This window comes from Chanos chanos, chromosome 2, assembly GCF_902362185.1.
Source record: "Chanos chanos chromosome 2, fChaCha1.1, whole genome shotgun sequence".
Taxonomy (NCBI): Eukaryota; Metazoa; Chordata; class Actinopteri; order Gonorynchiformes; family Chanidae; genus Chanos; species Chanos chanos.
Genome location: NC_044496.1, coordinates 35,750,362 through 35,770,143, shown reverse-complemented (window position 1 = coordinate 35,770,143; position 19,782 = coordinate 35,750,362). Strand labels below are relative to the sequence as shown.

General features: G+C 39.2%; 1 protein-coding gene and 1 non-coding gene across 2 annotated transcripts; one reads left to right on the top strand and one right to left on the bottom strand.

Moving 5' to 3' along the window:
- Nucleotides 1-2,802: 2,802 nt before the first annotated feature.
- On the top strand, nucleotides 2,803-2,876 carry trnat-agu (transfer RNA threonine (anticodon AGU)). Its single transcript has one exon. It is a non-coding gene; the product is annotated as a tRNA-Thr (tRNA).
- Nucleotides 2,877-5,747: 2,871 nt separating this feature from the next.
- On the bottom strand, nucleotides 5,748-18,198 carry slc7a10b (solute carrier family 7 member 10b). Its single transcript, XM_030764965.1, has 11 exons — nucleotides 18,039-18,198; nucleotides 16,222-16,426; nucleotides 15,671-15,822; nucleotides 13,537-13,662; nucleotides 13,091-13,244; nucleotides 12,186-12,309; nucleotides 11,342-11,445; nucleotides 8,882-8,978; nucleotides 8,120-8,269; nucleotides 6,453-6,630; nucleotides 5,748-5,878 (listed from the first exon to the last, which is right to left on the bottom strand). Exons 1-11 carry the CDS (start codon nucleotides 18,196-18,198, stop codon nucleotides 5,748-5,750), a joined length of 1,581 nt encoding a protein of 526 aa, XP_030620825.1.
- Between the last annotated feature and the right edge of the window lie 1,584 nt (nucleotides 18,199-19,782).

The window sequence follows — 19,782 nt, the reverse complement described above, 5'->3', positions numbered from 1 at the left end:
GTGTTAGTTAGCAATTGAGTTAGCTACTTATTTTCAATTTTAATGACCTATATTTTAAAATAACTCAATTCATAGAAACAAACTTCTGACCTCACTAATTTGTTCCCTGTCAACTATGCAACAGGAACAAACACTGGAATTCCACTGAACTTTAATAAAAGATTCCACTGAAATAATGTTAACCCCATGACACTGACATTGGTAGAATGTTTTGTTTATTTCATAGGAGGCCCCATGGCAAAAGGACATAAAAAGACAAACACTCAAGATCGTTTAATTTTCCCTTGTTTGCAGAAATCGAACGTACTGAGGGGCCAGCATCCTGTAGTCCACTAGATATGATTCAGGGAAGGTATTCTCTCTCTCTCTCTCTCTCTCCCTGTATATTTTGGATGTTTTATTTATTTGGAGTGTAATCCTTGGCCTACAGCAGAAGAAAGGACTTTAAATGAAGAGGTGCATGAAAGCAAGAGTTGTCAAAAGGGACTGAGATCAATGAGTGTTTGACATTGCTTTTTATACAAAAACACAGGCCTCAATCAGAAAGTCACAAAAGTAATGTAAATATGGACATATTTCTACCTCAGTTTGAAGCCATTTACATAGTATTTTCCTCAAGTCTTATTTTGATAAACATTATTTTTGCACAAATCTGTCGTCATGCATTTCTGTTAAAAGGCCTACACAAAATCACTCCCTGAACCCTTGGATTAATCAGGAGAGCAGAGGTTTTTGATCATCTTTTGAGTAGCTTATGTGGCAAGGGCAAGGGCTTAAAGTACACCAAATCAGATAAAGAATACTTTAAATTGTAGCCAACTATGCCACCCAGGGAATTTCACCCAGGAAATTTCAACCTAGCACTTGCACACAGAACAGGTTCATTGATACCAGGAAGCCAGAGACGTAGCTACAGGTGTAAAACGGAATTTTATTGACCAAGGAGGTAATGGAATCACTGCAAAGCTGAAAACATGTAAAAGTATTCTGGCGACAATCGCAGTTTAATATCGAAAGATATTTATTGGAGATAGTCAACCCTGAATGTTACAAGGTGGGGCAATAATTAAGAATTCTTTATTACAGAAATAGCCTTTTAAAAGGTGTAGCAGTACAAGAATATAAAACACTTCCACTGTCAGAGCACTATCACACCACTATCATACAAGTGGACGATTGCCCACCATTGAGACTCTACCACGCCAAACGGGAAAAATCTAGCGCTAGAGCTGGGAATGTGCTTACCTGAAGGTCAGTAGTAAATGAACGTACCGAAAGTCACACTGGCACTAACTACAAAATCAAGCTAAAAACAAAACATACAAATCGGCGGGTGCACAAACCCAGCAAAGTAAACAGTACACAGCAAGTCGACACATTTCTAGTAATGAAGAAACAGGTGGCGGAAACTTTCAGGTAGCGTTTACCTGAGCCTTTTATGCACAGGAGCTTGTCAATTATGCTAATTAGTTACCAGCGAACTGAACAATAGATACACAAGAGGGGAGGCGACGCTACCCGGCTACACTTCGACTATATTTAATATGAAAACAGAGGTCAACTAGAGGAGCACTCGGGGAGCGCAGACCCCCGCCAAGGCCAATGGTCCACTCTGCTGTGATATTCAAATCTGCAACCGCAATCACTATACGTGTCTGAATATATTTCCTAAATTATTAGAACCAAAAAAATCAGAATGTATGATTGTGAAAGTTAACATATTGTAAGAAACGATTAGCGACTATGCGCGTCTTATGCAAACCCACAGTAACCTTTAAATAGGCTTGTTTTGGTCATATCGACTTGGAAAAAAACAATTAAGACATTTCTTATTCCTTACATTCCTGCTGCATTTGTTTCTACCGTGACGTTTGGGGTGGCTGTTATGTTTTGTTTCGTTGTACGTTTAGTGGCGGAATACCATTCACTGTAATTACGACGGGTTCGCGCATGCGCGACAAATTAATTTAATTTATACCCTAATAAATTTATAATTTATGATCTCACAATGTTAACGATAGTGGAAAATAATAACTCGGATCCGCTCGCAAATTTCATTGGTTCTTCCTTGGCCCCCCCTACGCACTTCCACCAAGTTTCATGATTTTTCCATTATCCTGCTGACAAACAGACAAACCAACAAACAAACCAACAAACCGCACCGAAAACATAATCTCCTTGGGGTAGGTAATAATAGGTTAGACTAACACGAAACGATAGAAACATCAAAATGATAGTAAGGGAACAATGGCTATCAAACAGCCAAATGCCGCCTTAACAGTTGCAAATGTATGTTTCATCTTTTATATGGTCGCTACTACTCGTTTCGGTCATCGAGTCCAGGACACGTTGGTGTCCAGGATTTTTATAGGACCACACCATCGACACCCTACGTTCTCAACGTGATTGGCGCGTGTTTTGAGGGGTTATCATCCTGGGGCACCACATGGTGTTAATCCGGGCCTGTATGTCCACAGTGCAAAATGTTTAGGTCTGACAATCTAATTAAGAAGTAGCGTTAAGAAGCAACTAACTTGCAAAATAAGGTTGTCTGCACCCTTCAACGCGACAGTCGTTGGGACGTCTGAAGCAATAAACTGAGGAGCAAGCTCGCCGCTTGTTTAGGGTAGTACGTCGTCCAAAATTAGACCAGTCAAAGAAATGTCAAACCTCATCTGTAGTGTGATTTATTCGTCTTTAGCACCCCACAGATGTAATGATACATATACGAATGCTATTAAAAGAACTCGCTGACACATGCTTTTATCTTTCAAAGACCTTATTTACCCTCTGTTTTACAGCGGCGCCGTGGCTTAGTTGGTTAAAGCGCCTGTCTAGTAAACAGGAGATCCTGGGTTCGAATCCCAGCGGTGCCTTTTGGAGCGTACTGCGTTTTCCCCTCCATATTTCAAAAATGTAACACGTCTCAGTGACTGTCTGAAGTGAAATTCGGTAAGAAATGAACGTAAGTGTTATAAATGTGACATTTCTCATTTTATTTAAATTTGCTATTTTTGTTATTTTTCTTTGCAAAAACATAAAAGACCCTCCATCAACATTCATAAAGCTCCTTCCACTGTAAATACCTGATGATTTACAAATAATTTAGAGTGTAAAACAGTTTCTTATTAAGGCAATGCATATTCAATGGGCTGAAACTCTTCACACACACAAAATCTGGTGACAATCCTGTGAAAACACTAATCTTAAAGTAAATATTGCATTTTACTGTGATATACTTAAATCTATTTTAAAAGGAGGACTTTTGAACAAAAATATATGAAGTTACTCACATAAAATATCCTCCAAATGATATAATAAGATTTCTCTGCTGTAATTGTGAATTTACACCCAAGCATTTACATACAACCCAACAAGTACAAAGAGAGTAAGAAAAGATAATAAAGAAGAAATAAACCGCATTCCAAATTTTGGGTTCTGATTTATACTGATTATAGTACTCTGTAGGTCTAAGGGACTGGCATTGTTCAGCACATGGGGGTAAAAAAAAAAGCTTGCAGTTCAGAACCAACGGCCGAGCTTGCTGTGGCTGCTAAGTGCTCTGTTCACCATATACTACACATCAGGAAATTAATTATATACAGTTAATCGATATTAGAGTATTACAATGAACAGCATGCCATAAGATTTGCATTGTGCATTGGTTAGTGCAGTCATCCCCACAACCGTTATGTTTAACAACTGATTTGAGAGATCAGCATGTAGACAACTATTTTGTTCAGTTGTGCATTCTCATACTCAAATGTTAATAAAATACATTTCCTAAAATATCCAGTAAGTACAAACAAATGTGCCATATATTAATATACAGACATAATTAAAACTCTTATTCACACTTCCCCTGAATTCCGTACCAGAGCCATAATACAGTTTACAGTTAAAACACCCTTCTCATAAAAGTTTGTGCAAATTTGTAACAATTGAATCTACCTTTTCATTGGATGTGTCATGAGAAGTTTGATAATAGTCAGGATAACCGCATCCTCATAAAAAGTAAAAAGTTTTTTTTTTTAATTGGGATAATGTTCATAGTGTAGAAGTGTTATAATGGAACAGTGATGCTAAACTAGACATGAGATCCAGATGGCAGAGTCCGGATGACAGAGGGTTTTGCAACACGAAATGCTGTTTCCTGCAGGATCTGTTTTCAGCCCTTGGTTCAAGTGTAGAGTATAAAGGTGCTTTCACACTAGAGCTTTTGGTGCGGACCCGGGTCCTCTTCAGCTGTTGGTACGCTTCGTTTTGTTGGTGTGAACGCTGTTTCCCGAGCTCGGGTGCGGACCAAGAAAACGTGGGTCTGGGGTACGGTTCACTTGAACTCGAGTGCGGTTCGTATTGGTGTGAAAGCTATCCGATCCAAAACCAGGACGTAACATGTAATTTGTTTTATTAATTCACAGACAATTTTCAAAAACGCTAAGAATCTTAAAAATAGTGACTAGAGGACAGTTACGTGTCAATTCACGCTTGTCGGATCTAAAAACTATTTGGGAAATAACTGCAAGTAGCCACACTGTTGGCTAATCTTGAAGTATGCGTGTATGTTCTGCAAAGCTGCAAATTCATTTCGCATTGCCGCCTGTCTCCGCGAAAACCTCCTTATCCGAGCAGCTTGCATCACTGTCAGACAGTGGGTAGCATTTATGGCATAGTGAAAATACCGAACACGGTTATTTTGGTGCTGACACCATATTAACAAAAAGATGAGTAAGAAAACAAATATAATTTGGCTTTCCCATTAACCTCCCTTTTGCATCGTTGCTTAGTGACATTGGTAAATAAAAGCTGCACGTTCCTTATGTGTTGATGACGTAAACGGACCAGGGTTTGCAACCAAAAAATGTAATGTGAAAGCAGACCAGCGGGGCCAGGGATTGGCGGGGGGGGGGGGGGGGGGGGGGGGGGGGGGTGGTCGCACTCAGGTACAGACCAGCAAAACGGACCAAGTGTGAAAGCAGCCTAATTGTATCTCTGATGTCTGAACAGAGGCACATTATACTGGTGTTTGTAATGCTGGGTTCTAAGAACAGGACAAAAATAGTTCCGGTTTAATTTAATCTAATTTCCAATTGCATTTTCACTGCTCTGTTCATTTCCACCGCTATGTTCTGTGCCAGCACTTAGCAGAAAATCACTGTGCATTTGCACTTTATTGCAGCACTGGTTATACTGGTATTACTTATGCTAAATTTTGAGAACATAACAAGCCTCAGTCCTCAGATGAGCTAATGACCAATTTAATTTCCAATACCCTGCTCCTTGTCAGCACTTACCAGAAAACCACTGTTCTTTTGTTATTCATTGGAGATATACAGTAACTGAATCAAAAAGGTCATAACATAGTAATCCAGGAGAGGATGTTTTTAAAATAATCTGTTAACAACTTCCTCTGTAAGGCACAGCACAACATATTTTCAGTCAATACTGTATGACAATATTCTTCAGAAACAGAAGTCAGAAACACAGGTATCATGAGGGCTTAAGAGACATGTTTAAATGTTAAACTGTTGGCATCATTTTAAATTTGATAATATATGATACAAAAAAAAGCAGAACTGGCCAATGTACATGGCTCATGTGTAAACACATATGCTTTTTCATCTGAAAAAACAAATGCCAGGATGCAGGCCTATAATTTCAATTGATGGGACCCGAGTCTGTGGTCCTACGAAAAATATATAAAAACGAAGATGTGAGATGATGAACAGAGTCAGACGACAGAAACCTCAAACAGTTCCCGAGGCCTTGCTTGTGGTGGATGACTTATCTGTCCATTCTGTGGGTGATGAGACCTCAATGGGGTCAATCTGGGGGAACACCACAAAAAACACCCTCTGGCCCAGGTAGGTGGCCCACTCTGTAAGACAGAACATATCACTGACACATACTCTACTGTACTGATATGTAAACAGCGGATCACTGATACACACTGTGCTGTGTAGAACACTGATTGACTGTACATTCGGATTTGCAGGTATTTGCAGGTTTAACTTTTTGAACAAGTATAGAAAATTGTATGGCGGCATTCTGATGGCCAGTAGTGCTCTGAATGCTTTGAAACTCATGGTTTCACACAACCTCCAAAAAAATCCTCACAGAACTCATCTACAGAGGCATTTGTTTTGTTCCTCTAACAAACTCATCGACACAAGTCAATTGTAGGCCTGATATGTGTGATGTTTAAACAGGTCCCAAATACCCCTCTCTGGAGTTTGAACTTGTGCTTCTGGTTCTGAAGATACAGCAGACATTGCTCATCCAGCACAACATCATCACATCTGATCCAAGCAATCAAGGATTTGGTGATCAGTATACAAGGCTGAATCAGGACTGCTACAACTGGGTTTGATAAATATATTCCACAAAAATGGATCACCATGTATACGACTTAGAGACACCAATAATAAGTGAACTGAAGGTGCAGGACTCACCAATGAAGTCGTAGATACACTTTGGCTTGTCTTTCCAGTGTACTCCCAGGAAATAGACGGGCACTCCAGTCAACATGATGACCAGTCCCACCCCACACACTATGGGTTCTGAGTGCAGGCTAAACCCCAGGAGCAAGGCCCAGAACAGCAGGTAACTCACAGGTACCAGCAAACTCACCTGGATGGGACGTGCCACACGCAACACGGGATCTTATCAAAGCAGTACGTCAAAGAGCTGCGGGATTTTTCTTTTTGTTGTTGTTTTTGTTTCTTTCTAGCATTCACAGTTGAGGAGAATAGTTTTGTGCGATATAGACAACCAGTCAGAGAGGAGGTATGGAAATGTAGCTTTTACAACTGATGTCACTGTAGAGTAGATACTGTGGTTCTTCAGAGACTAGTGCTTATCTGTAAAATCTCCCTCAGAAAATCTGAATTTTCACCTTGCAGCTTGGTAGCAAAGAACTGCGAGATAAAATATTTGTTTGCCTTGTGTAATATCAATATACATAATGATACTGTTGTTGTTGTTTGCCTTGTGTAATATCAATATTTATAATGATACTGTTGTTGTTGTTTGCCTTGTGTAATATCAATATTTATAATGATACTGTTGTTGTTGTTTGCCTTGTGTAATATCAATATTTATAATGATACTGTTGTTGTTGTTTGCCTTGTGTAATATCGATATACATAAGGGTCATTCCGTGTCAAATCAGATAAGGTTGTTGCAGCTCCATCTCAGACTTTGTTCAAACCTTGTCCATGACCCATCATGAATGGGTCCCAAAACGGAGGGGCACTGGCACTTTGTGCCCTTAATAATCCTCGATCAAGCAATTTACAAGTACATTTTCATGTTCCTACCAGATACCCCACATACCATTTTGATCCTATGAAAATGCCCGAAAAATACTACCATGCCTTGTTTTATTCTTAATAACTTCATGTCCATTAGTTGAAGAGACCTCAAATATTGGCAGAAAATTAATAAAAGATTGTATTTGAAGAAAAAATAATGATTGATACCATATGGGTGCAAAAACATGGGTTTATAAAACCTTCAATGTCACTCTTGTTTAGGAATTTTGCACTTTTTCCCAAATCTAGGGCCTTATAGAAAATAGGCACGCAGTACAAATTTTTAATGGTTCAGTCATACTGAGAAGATGTTTGTCTTCCATCCTGCAAGATGAAGAATAATACTTTTCAAGATACTAATGCCCAGATAAGGCATTTTTGAGTGAAAAAATTAAAAAACATCAAGGGCCAAAAAAATATAAAAACATTGGAATTGAACAAAAAATGTTTCACAGGCCTTAGTTTTGGGACCCAAACATTACATAGACAAACTGTGAACAAAATCTGAGACAGTGCTGCAACCACTTTCCTGGATTCTGTCTGATTTGACACGGAATTACCCATAATAATACTGTTGTTGTTTTTTTTTTATAGATATTACCTTGCAGCATGGTAGCAAAGGGTAATAAGATATACAAGTAATATTTGTTTGCCTTGTCTAATGTTAATATACATAATCATACTGCTGTTGTTGTTGTTTTTTCCAGATATTGAGGTTAAACAACTTTTCACATTCACATAGTGTCACACTGAGTTGATGTACACACTGAAGAGTCCTCATGCTGTGTTGTGGTATAAGGACATACCTTAATGGGCCTGTACAGGTTGGGCTTTCTCCATCTGTGATAGAGCAGGCCAGCAATGGTCACACCATAGGAGAGGTAGTTAATGAAGGACACGTAGTTTATCAGGTTATGTGTCTCACCAATACACAGGATGACAATTGTGGCAGTGCACTATGTAAAAAGACCAAGAGGGGAAAAGAAAAAGAAAAAGAGAGAGAACAGAGAGAGAGAGAGAACACATGGCAAAATAAGCCTGTAAGCTACATTTATGTTCTGTTAAGACATGCCAGGGGTTTAATTGTACACTAGCTTCATTTTTAAACTTAGTGTAGATGCTGTGAGGAATTCTGTGGGCTAGTTCATGGATGATGAGGTAGAGATGCTCTCCTTAAGTCAGGATCTGTGCAAGAAGTGTGTTTACAAAAGCACATTAATTCAAAATAAGATGTCTTGGATATCTGAATAAGATCAGTAAATATACTGTCAAGACTCTGGGTTATCCAGTAAAAGAAAACTTGAGGAGTATTCCTATTGGTCATCTCAGACCTTTGACATCATACGAAGATTCTCTTGTCGATGTACTTTCCTTCGGGAATTACTTTATCAAAGGTAACATTCTTGTATTTTGACTTTATCAGATTATTTTGTGAGTTTTTTTTAGTTGCACTCGTGTGTTTGATTTTAAAAACATCCTCCACAGTATTTTGTAAACTACGGGCCCAATGTCCTAGACTCTAGTAGATTTGGTTTGTGTACAGACAGAGAACAGATTGAGAGACTCACACACACTAGCAGGGCTGGAATTGGGGTGCACTTCTTAAAGTGAATCATAGCCAGCAGACTGGGCAGGTGGCCTTCTCTTGCTCCAGAGAAACACAGTCTTATGAGGCATACACATTCATGGACACACACACACACACACACACACATACACACACACACACACACACACAGAACACCAATTTCAGTCCAAGGTACTTTTTTCCAGTCAGGTAAAACTACACATGTCCTGTAGAGGGTGCCATAGCAGTGTTTTAGCATGTTAAAAGAGACTTCAGAGAAATGAAGACTAAAAACAGTTGGCCAATAAAGCTCATTCAGATATATGGCTGTATTTTCTATATTCTGCATATAATGTTTTATTCAAAAAGTACTTAAATGTATATTATAAGCTTATATTAAAAGCCTACGTATTATACAGTGGGCCCTCCACATTTGCAGGGGTTAGGCGCACAGGACCTCTGTGAAAGTGGAAAAACCATGAAAATCTCTAGGCTCCCCCAAACCTTAACTCTTGATACTGTTGACCATTTAACACATATATCATAGGTGTTAACTCACGGGGTGCGGGTGGGACACATCCCATCCGATATTCAAAACAGTGGTGTTTGTCCCAACCAATATTTTCTAGGATTTTGCTTTTAAAAATATGAATAATTTTGTCAGGAGAATTCAGTTCTCATCTAACCTACTGACCGAGGGGAAAAACTTTTCGCCGACAAATTCAGTTGCATACGTATGAACGCCTCTGTTGTTATGGCAACGTTTATCAATAACCAAGAGCAAGTGGTGTTGAGAGGGATTGCGGGGATCGTGATCTTTCCGTGCGTGAGTTTTCCATCATAGATAACCGCTGACGGATTATTTTACAGTGTAAACACTTGTGCTCGTAAATTTCAAATGTCCTAGAGCTTTTATTAGTAGACCAGTCCTTAAACGTGTTTTATTCATTCTATGGGTGCCATTGTTGAATCTCAGGCTGCTGCAGACTAGTCTACCCGATGCGTGGAAGAGCCTATGTTCTTGGCTAAATTCGCGAGTAATTACATTTTTTTTAATTCATGGGGAACAAGGAGTAGGCTAATCATCAGACTAACGATTGGTCCTCCCAGTATTGAACATCTGTCCCCCCAAACACTGAAAACACAGTCACGCCCTTGACACATATTACATATATTTTATGCATTTATGACTTACTAAACTTTTAAAAATTTTCTTTAAATTTTTAATCTGTGATCTGTGTCTGTGATTTTCTGCAGTAGGCCGCAAACTAAAAAAAAAAAAAAAAATTCCCATTTAATTATTGATGGCAAGCTCACGAATAATCAAATCCACGAAAGTTAAACCCGCGAATGTGGCGGGCCGACTATACATAACCTAGTCATAATGAAAACAACAACAATAACAACAACAACAAAACAGCCAAGGTTGAACCGACAGATGAAAAGCCCACAAAGATTCCTGAGTCATTCTCTAATTTGGGGTACATTTCACATCTGTAAAAAAGTACTAAAACAATGTTCTTTCTCAAATAGAACAATCAGTGGTTCAAGTTAGTATATTCCTTCAATGTAACATATCCGCTAATTGCAAAGCTTGAACATCCATAATTTTGTTGATTTTTTAAGGGAGAGTATATGTATTACTACTAGGTATCATTACTATTATTAATTATTTATTACTGCTATTGTATATTTATTACTACTTAAAACAATTGGATTTTTTAAAAAAATTGTTGGTGAGGGAAAAAGGGAAAGTGTGCCCATATGAATAATGTGTGTTCTGACATAAGTAGACTGATAATGATAATGATAATGATTTGATAAAAATGACTGATGATGTAGACTATTGGGCAAATCAGTTGACGAGTAACACAGTTGACAATTTCCCTATTTTGAACCATAATTTCAATGGTAGGCCTTGCATGGCTGACCACATTTCATTTTCTTGTACAGGTTAATGTCAAATTTGAACATATAATTGAATTAAAATCATTAAAAAATTGTAAACTATGACAATGTACGTAACACAGTTGATGGTCAATTAATAAACTCGCTGACAATGCGCAATTATAGTTAGACAAAACTTTTGCGGACATTAATAAATTAAGACATTTAAATTATTTCAATGAGAAAATCAATTTAAAAAATATTATTTTTCTAAATAACTTGACTTTAATGGTTTTTATTCATTATTTTGAAACCAACACACCCTCAACTGAAAAATGGGCACAGCAAAAACTGTCCATTTAGGAACTTTATGACAAATTTCAAGCTAAATGAAGCATATGATGCACATAATGTTTGTGTGATATTATAACATGCTTTGCATTAATAGGTAAAATACGATATTTTTGAGGAAAATAGTTAGAATAAATACAGTTATCATCAGTGGACATGGAATGTACCCCAAATTATAGTACGACTCACCTGTTGAGCATTATAAATCAATACCAGTCCATACCTGGAGGAGGTAAAGAGGTAGCCGTTGATCCCACCAAAGGTGGAGAGAGCAACAGAGATGGGTATGATCGTGGAGAACATCCCCAGCAGTTTCTCACCAAACGTCTGCATGACAAACACACACACACACACACACACACACACACACACACACACACACATACACACACACACACACACACACACGTACATACAGCCCCCATTAAATGTACACATTAATACCCAGCATTCTTCAAAACACCCACTATTTCATCTCATGGCCTTTCATACCTTTCAGAACTTAAGACACTATGGCTTTCATCTAAAAAATAAAAAAAAATCAGTACATCTATCTTAAGACTACTCCGAATGATAAGAGTGTGTGAGAGCTAAAATGGTAAAGATAAATCTAAGTACCTTACCTTAATTATGTGCCGACACCTAATCAAACCAATGTTTGGGGTATTGCTGGGCTAGTGCATATTGCTTACTCACAACACAGTGGTTAGTATACCAGATCCTTATTCTTCAGAAACTTAATGTAAAATCCTTTTCTCTGTTTTATAAATGGTTGAGTTTGGAAAAAACAATTATGATAAGATCAGAGGGTTAGTGTGCGCACACAAACACACACACATACACAAGTATTATTTACAATTCAGACACTACTCAGACACAACTCCAGAAATGATAAAAGCAAAGCTCCAGAAATTACAAAACCAAAGAAAAGTTACATTCTTTTTCACAACTCTACTTTGCATACAAATATTGCCAAAGTACCTATATTAAACAGTTCTAAACTTTTAAACCACACCAAACCAGTGCTTCACAGTCTGAGGAAAAGGAAGAGGAGCACTGATACTCACCACAGCAACAGCGTTGGACGCCAGGAGCTCCTCAGGAGACATGGAGGAGAAGTAGGCGATGTTGGTGAGAGTGTACACAAACGTCACCAGAGGAATGGAGATGTAGATTGCACGTGGCAGATTCCTGACAAACGTAATCCACTCAGTTAAAGCAATTCACTGACAGAGATGATTAAACACCACTCACAGAAAGCGTGAAGGTACAAGAACATGGACAGTATTCATGGCAGCAACATCAATGCATGTCTTTCGCTGTTTGAATTTCAAAAGGTCTTGGCAACTGATGTTATAGTTTAACAACATATGTAGCATTGCAGCCTGGTATGACAGATTGAGGTAATGATCAGGAGTGTCTGAGAGAAAGAGAGAACTGAACTCAGATAAACCACATCAGATCCAAACACAAAAAAACAACTTGGTAATAAGATGCTCATTTCATGTGCAGTACACAACCTTACCAAAGAACTTCTGAGTGCAACCTTGAGGAATACTTCATGAAATCCTGATATATCCAGACAGTCGGTAAAACAAGTCATAATTATCCAAAAGGAGACAACATCGGGAGTATTCCTGTTGTACAGCCTTGACATTTTGAAAGAATATCGATTTAAGCTAGCTGCCTCTTGGAGCTCTACTTCTGTACATGGTTTTACTCCTGTGTAGTGCAATGTATTTACACATACACACATACATGCATAACACATGTAACTTATATCACAAGTACCTTATTTAAGAACCTTATTTTCCTGCTAACAGACAAATATCCGTAGTAGACAAATCATTTTGTGTTTTTGTGTTTTTAGTCTGTCTGCTAGTATGTCAGTGAACTTTGTAAACTGTGTTTTTAAATGTTTCAAATAAATACCCCAAATGAATGTTTATTTAAAAAAAAAAAAGAGCCTAACCTCCTGGGCTCCACCACCTCCTCTGTGACATAGTTGAGGAAGTTCCAGCCACTGAAGGCAAAGGAAGCCTGAAGAAAGGCCAGAGCGATTTGCCCCACTGAGGGAGTCTTAAGGAACTCAAAGGCTGCCTGGGGTGTTAAGCTCTCATAGTTACCTGCAGAGTGAAAGAGACAGGTTTGTTCATTCTACAAACTGTTTCTATTCACTTGGAGTCTGTTGCAAAGAGAGCTGTACTTTGTCTGCGTATTGTTTGCCTTAACTCCACCCAAGTTTTGCTTCCAAGATATTTTTTAATATATACTTTATTAGTGACGATTCATAGTGAGTGCAGAATTTTCAGTGTGTATAGTTCATAAACTACATCATGTATCTATATTTAAAAGTCATCTCAACAGAAATTTTGTGTTTAAAAAAATGCACATTGAATTTCCAAGCAGTGAACTCACCTCTACAGATCTGAACCAGTCCCACAGCAATGATGAGTCCTAGAGCAAGAAGCTTCCCCACAGTAAAGATATCCTGTATTCGTGTGGCCAGACGCACACTGGAGCAGTTTACCCAGGTCAGAAACACTGATATATATGCATGCATGTGTGTATGCATACACACACAGACACACAGACACACACACAAGCGCACAGAGTTTAAATTACTTTGACTCAATTTTTAGATCAGCCAATAGCAATTCATAAACCAACAGGACATTCAGAGATTTAAAGACCTAAATCAGTCTATTACAATGCTTCAGGGGAAAAAAAAGACATTTCTATTTTTTTTATTGGTAAACATCTGCAATCCATGTCTAACAGCACACGATCAAAATGGTCTAATGTTTGTCGATGAAGAATGTGAGCATCTTTGAGAAAGTTTTTAACAGAGATTTCTGGTTTTCCCCACTGGAATAAAGCACGTGATCCCTGCACACGTTGAGAGGGCCAAGGAAAAACGTGACTTAACTCCCCGTCGGGAAGCACTGCTACGGGTTCCCATTTATTTACTGAGGCCTATAGATGTATAGTCACTTAAATAAAGGAATGTGAAGATATTTAAGAACAGCAGTGTAAAAGTAATTGCATCATCCCATCAATCACTGTCAAGCCCCTCCTCCCGGTCTTTCTCAACTCTCTCTTTATGTGGAAAAAAAGAGGCTGTCTCCTTCTGAACCCTTAATAACAAATAGCTTCCGATGCAGCTGAGCAAAAAACAGAAGCTATGAGCAGGTCTCTGAAAAAGACAGAGTCCACAGACCCTTCTCATGTTGTTGTTTTTCTGTGTGTTCCCAAGGGACAAGAGTATATAATGAGAAGCAATAGCGCAATTACATGCTATGCCCAAACACACACATCGAAATCTATCGGCAACAACCTCCATCCGTGTCCCCTCCGACCCTTTTTGGATAGGCTGACTTGTCACGGTTTCTCTCCGTGGTCCTAACAACCAATGCGTCTTTATTCTGCAGAAACAACTGCGTTGCTGCTGTGTTTTCATCATTCTTCCATGTTTTGTTTCATGGATTTTCCATATAGTTTGACGGGGAACTTAGGAGATATTAAGCAACATTGTCAACTATGTTAGAATGAAAAATTTGCCTCACTTCACCACCACAGAACATGTGCACTGTTTTATGGCTTGATGGAGCAACAGTAACCATGAGGGGGCGGGGCCATTAATTGGTCAATTAGGCAGACTGGCGTTTCCAAAGAACACTGTGCCAAGTGACACAGGATTTACTGTGGTTTTTTTCACACATGGAATTTCACAGTATTTAAATCCCTGTGTTAATTGCCTAAAACAAATAGGACCTCACATACATTTTGAAAAAGGGAGAGAGAAAACAGGCAGAGGAACAGAGGGAGACAGAGAGACGGTGAGAGAGAGAGAGAGAGAGAGAGAGAGAGAGAGAGAGAGAGAGAGAGAACTTTTTTGACGTAAAATCACAGCATGCTGTTTTAACTGTAGAGACAGAGGCTTTAACAAGTGTAGAGCTACATTTCATTTACTGACTTGTACATTTAATTATTCTAAGCTTATTAAAAAGCAGTCATAAGGTTCAGTATGTTTTCACTCCTTCTGCTGCCTTTCCCTTCTCTCTTCCAGACACACCATACATATTTTACCACACACGTCCTCGACTCACACACTCTAATCCAACTATTAAAGGATAAAAAAACGACATAAAAAATGAACACTGTTATATAACTGAAAACGATGACAACTTACTCTGTCTCTAACCAAAGCACTCCCTGATAGAAACATATAGTTCTTTAGAAATACGTACAGGATAAGCAAAATAAAGCCACTGATGATGATGATGAACAAAAGCGGTACAAACCACCCACTTCACTTAAATTAGATGTGACAGGAAGCCCTAAGTTGTGTTTTTTCCCCATGGGAGCTTATACACCCCCATATAAAACCAAACCACACACACACACAGGTATATATACTGACATTTGCACACACCACACCAAAATGTCTACAGTCCACAAGCTCTGCCCAAATTTCAGCATTACTGTTCATATGCGACGTTCGGTCACGTACATGAGTGTCTCTCAGTCGGACATGAAGGCAGATACTCACAGATGCAGGTGGCAGAGAGCATGCGGGTGGCCATGTACGGAGGGACACAGTTGGGGAACGCAGGCTGCAGGACGTAGTTGGAGAAGGTCAGAGCAATCACAGCCAGAGTGGTGGGGTACATGATGAGCACTGCACTCCATAACAGCAGGAACCTAGAGACAGAGATTGTGTGTGTGTGTGTGTGTGTGTGTGTATGTGTGTGTGTGTGTGTGTGTGTGTGTGTGTGTGTGTGTGTGTATGTGTGTGTAATAAGATGATGACAAGTGGAAAACACCATAAAAAAGAACATAAATATACTCTCCACAACACTAACATGCAATCTCAGCAAGTCTTCACATTTTATATGAAACGTCTCATATGATATACAGACCTACTATATCCAAAGCATCATCCAGTTAGTTGGTTGCTAAGAATTCTGGTAGTTCTCATACTTCAGTAGAACAAAATTTGTGTTAAACTGCAAGACTTTTTTGCTGCATATGCTCTCATTAAGTTAACTGTAATGTTCACAGTAATGTTTTCAATTAAAAATCAGTTGATCTTGTGCTTACCCCACAAGACCTCCAAAGATCTCTGTGACATATGAATAGTCCCCTCCAGATTTGGGGATCGTGACCCCTAGTTCAGCATAACAGAGGGACCCCAGGGCAGCCACACCCCCTCCTAACATCCATACCACCAGAGCCAAGCCCACTGAACCTGTGTGTTCCAGAACCCCCTTAGGAGAGATGAAGATTCCAGATCCAATGATATTACCTGAGGGGTCAAGAGAACAGTAAGGCACTCTGATGCATCACTTTTGAATTCTGAATGTGGAATGATAAACAAATGACACCATGCTTCATAGTAAGAACCAATTTATCACTTCAAAAAGTGGGGCAAAGAAATTTGTTAAGATATAAGATTTGCCAGCCATAATTTAACACATTTCTGTTTTTATGCTTTCACACTTCAAACATGACTAACAGCCTCTTAACAGAATGTTACATATAAAGACTAGTCTGAGAATTCATCCATACAACTCACTACTTTGGTTTCAGCCAGGTCTGACATTTATGGCAGTTGGAGACCAACTGAAAACACAGGCCAGCATAAGAGGATAGTAGTGTCTTCACAGCCAGTTCTGTCCCAAGTGGCAGTGTGTTACAACTGAGTACCCAACATAAACCTAGAGAACTATAGCTCTAACCTTAATCTATCCTTTACTTCATCTCTGGCTTTGGACTGCACCAAAAATACCTTCCCCCATTTGTACAGTCATATCCTGGGAACAACATTCCTTTTATTACACTTCAAAACCAGGCAGTGCTACACCAAAGCAGCAAAGCGACACAGAACCTGATTACATAACAGGAGGAATAAATGATTTACTCCTGCATGTTGAGGACTCCTGCAGCCTCTTGGAACAGACTGAAGAGCAACACACTTCCACCACTTACTCAGGCTCCCAAAGAGACTGTCTGTCTCACACTCATCTGAAAAAAGTTCTCCCTCAGATATTCCATGAAAGGAATTCATAAAGTAAGAGATGGCAACATTGACATAAATGTGCTCATCAAGTTTGTGTTGATAAGTAACCTTCACAGTTGATGGCCTCTGCTCCACACAGCAGGATGTATCAACATTCTATTCACATTTTTTTTGTCAGAGAGTCTTGTCCTGAAAAGATGTGTTTAAAAAAAGCCTCAGAACATTTGTTACAAACAACCTCAGGGTCTATGAAGAACGTTGTCTCCAATACCTCTCGGCGCATCTCAACGCTTTACGCAGTGTACGATGCCACAGACCTAAAAACGTTCCATATCCTTTATGCATACCTATGCGCACCTGTCACAGTAATTGGATGTGAGGTAGAAGAATTGCATATGTGCATGTATTGACTGAGGGGAAAATCTGGAAGGAGAAAAAGTTTTGCAGCGTCTTAAGTGAATTGAGACAATGTGTAATTTATGTAATAGCTGTCACACTCTTCCCTTTAGAATCATAAATATTAGCCGAAGGGTTACTTTTAAGCTTCACGGAAGAAAGTTTTAAGAATTTGAAACATCATTGTCAGATGCTGATGAAATGTTGGTTAAGCTACCGCAAAAGTGGTTAAAAAGGATATTTTGATACTATAAAGGTGTGACATATTGGTCAGAGAAAGATAAGCGCTATGAATCGTCGCAGGTAATGAGTAACCTCTAACTTAAATGATTTCCTCACGACAATTTAACACTGGGCGTTACATCTGTTAAATGAGCTCCTTCTTCAGCAACACCCGACAACTTACTTTTTAAAATGTTTTCCTCCCTTTTAAGTACACAGCAAAACAAGTAAACAACTACTCATTTGTTTAAATTAAGTTCCAGACCTCTAAGAGCCTTACCAATTATGATTGTGCAAGCGCTCAAGAGCCCAATTTCTTTCTTCAGTGTCACTCGCTCAGGGATAGTGACTTGTTTGATCTTCCGATCTTTCATCGTGTTCTGTTGAGCCTCTGGCTCTTGCTTGGCGCAGACACTTCTTTTCCGCTTTGCTCCATCCATTTCACTTACCATACGAAAAAGCGGAGTCGGATCACTCTCTTGAACTCTCCTCAGCGCATTGATGCACGGTGAAAAGAACGCGCAGGCGCAAACCATCGTCGCTGTCCAGGGTAGAATGCTAACTAACTACCCTTATGTAGTAATCGTGTTGTGGACCACTGACTCGTTATAGACAGTACTTTGCGTAACTTCACAATAATTATATGAATCATCCAATTAAGTTGATTTTTTATGTTCTTGTATGATAAACATACTTCATCTGAGGTACTGGAAATGCCTTTGTTCTTTAAAAGTTATTTTGATTCGAGAGATAATAATTGGTGAATGACTGAGGATTTGGAAAGAAACACTAACTTACGTAAGAAGTTTTCCTCTGAAAATCATATTGCTAATCTCTTTCAGAAGAGTTTCAGTCGCTCTAAAGTGACCTGTTAATGTGGGTGACTTCAGCAGAACCATGAGCAGAAAGTCATCCTGAGTGCTGTTTTTGTCAGAACATGCGCTCAGTGTATTCATGCCCAGTATCTCCACTCACACAATTCCAACCCCTAAATCTCTGTGAATCTCTAAAATTAGCTCCATTCATGTTATATTGATGCACTTTTGTAGAGTGCACTCAATACTTCAGCTTGTTTGAGCCGTGCAAAGAACCATCAAGGCACCAGCTCCTGGGCTTGCCCTTAAGAGGAGAAGCCTCTCCCAGCTTCCATTAATCCTGATAGGATCCCCAGTGTGGAATTTAGGAAGTCAAGTCGTGAATTTGTGCTGTGGCTTTTCTCCCACTAACAACACCGAGCACACAATGTGGGGGCCTGGATTCAACCGATCCCGCCAGCGAGGCAGTTAAAAGGAGGGCTGCTTTGTGAAGCGGCAGGAAGGCAGGAACACAGCCAGCAGTGTGTGACACTTAAAGGAAGAAGTCGAGCAGAAAACCAATACATCACAAGAGCCACTGAGGGAGGTGGAAGGGAGAATGGGAAAAAACAGAGAGACAAGAGATTGGTGTGTGTGTGAGAGAGAGAGAGAAAGAGAGAGAGAGACAGAGAGGGAGAGAGAGAGAAGGAGAGAAAGTGTGAGAGAGGAAGGACAAGAGACAGAGAGGAGAGAAAGTGTGAGAGAGGAAGGACGAGAGACACAGAGAAGGAGAGAGAGAGAAGCAGAGAAAGTGTGAGAAAGGAAGGAAGAGAGACAGAGAGAAGGAGAGAAAGCGTAGGAGAGAGGAATGAAAAGGGAGAGAGAGTGAAAGTGTAAGACAGGGGGTGAGAGAGGTACCAGTTAACATGTCAAATTGGAGAGAGGATGCACAGCACAGGACATGTAAAAAAAAATGAGACCCTTGACCAGTGGATGAGCTATTAATAGCGTTAATGATTACGCTATTGATTAATGATTATATGCTATTGATAATGATTAATGATCAATCAATGAAAATTCCATTACTAAAGAAATATTACATTTATGAAAAAAATTACACTGTTGTTACTATGGATACGTTCAAGCAGATTTATCTCCTTTGACATCGCTATGAGTGGTATCATAAGTTTAGATGTTTATCCAAAAACACTTTGGATTGCTGACTTACAG

Coding starts and splice junctions, on each gene's coding strand:
- slc7a10b (XM_030764965.1), bottom strand. CDS start 18,198: ATGGATGGAGCAAAGCGGAAAAGAAGTGTCTGCGCCAAGCAAGAGCCA. Junction 15,823..16,221: donor ATCTTTGGAGGTCTTGTGGG/GTAAGCACAAGA, acceptor CTCTGTCTCTAG/GTTCCTGCTGTTATGGAGTG. Junction 8,270..8,881: donor TTCCAGCCCTGCTAGTGTGT/GTGAGTCTCTCA, acceptor CTTTTTACATAG/TGCACTGCCACAATTGTCAT.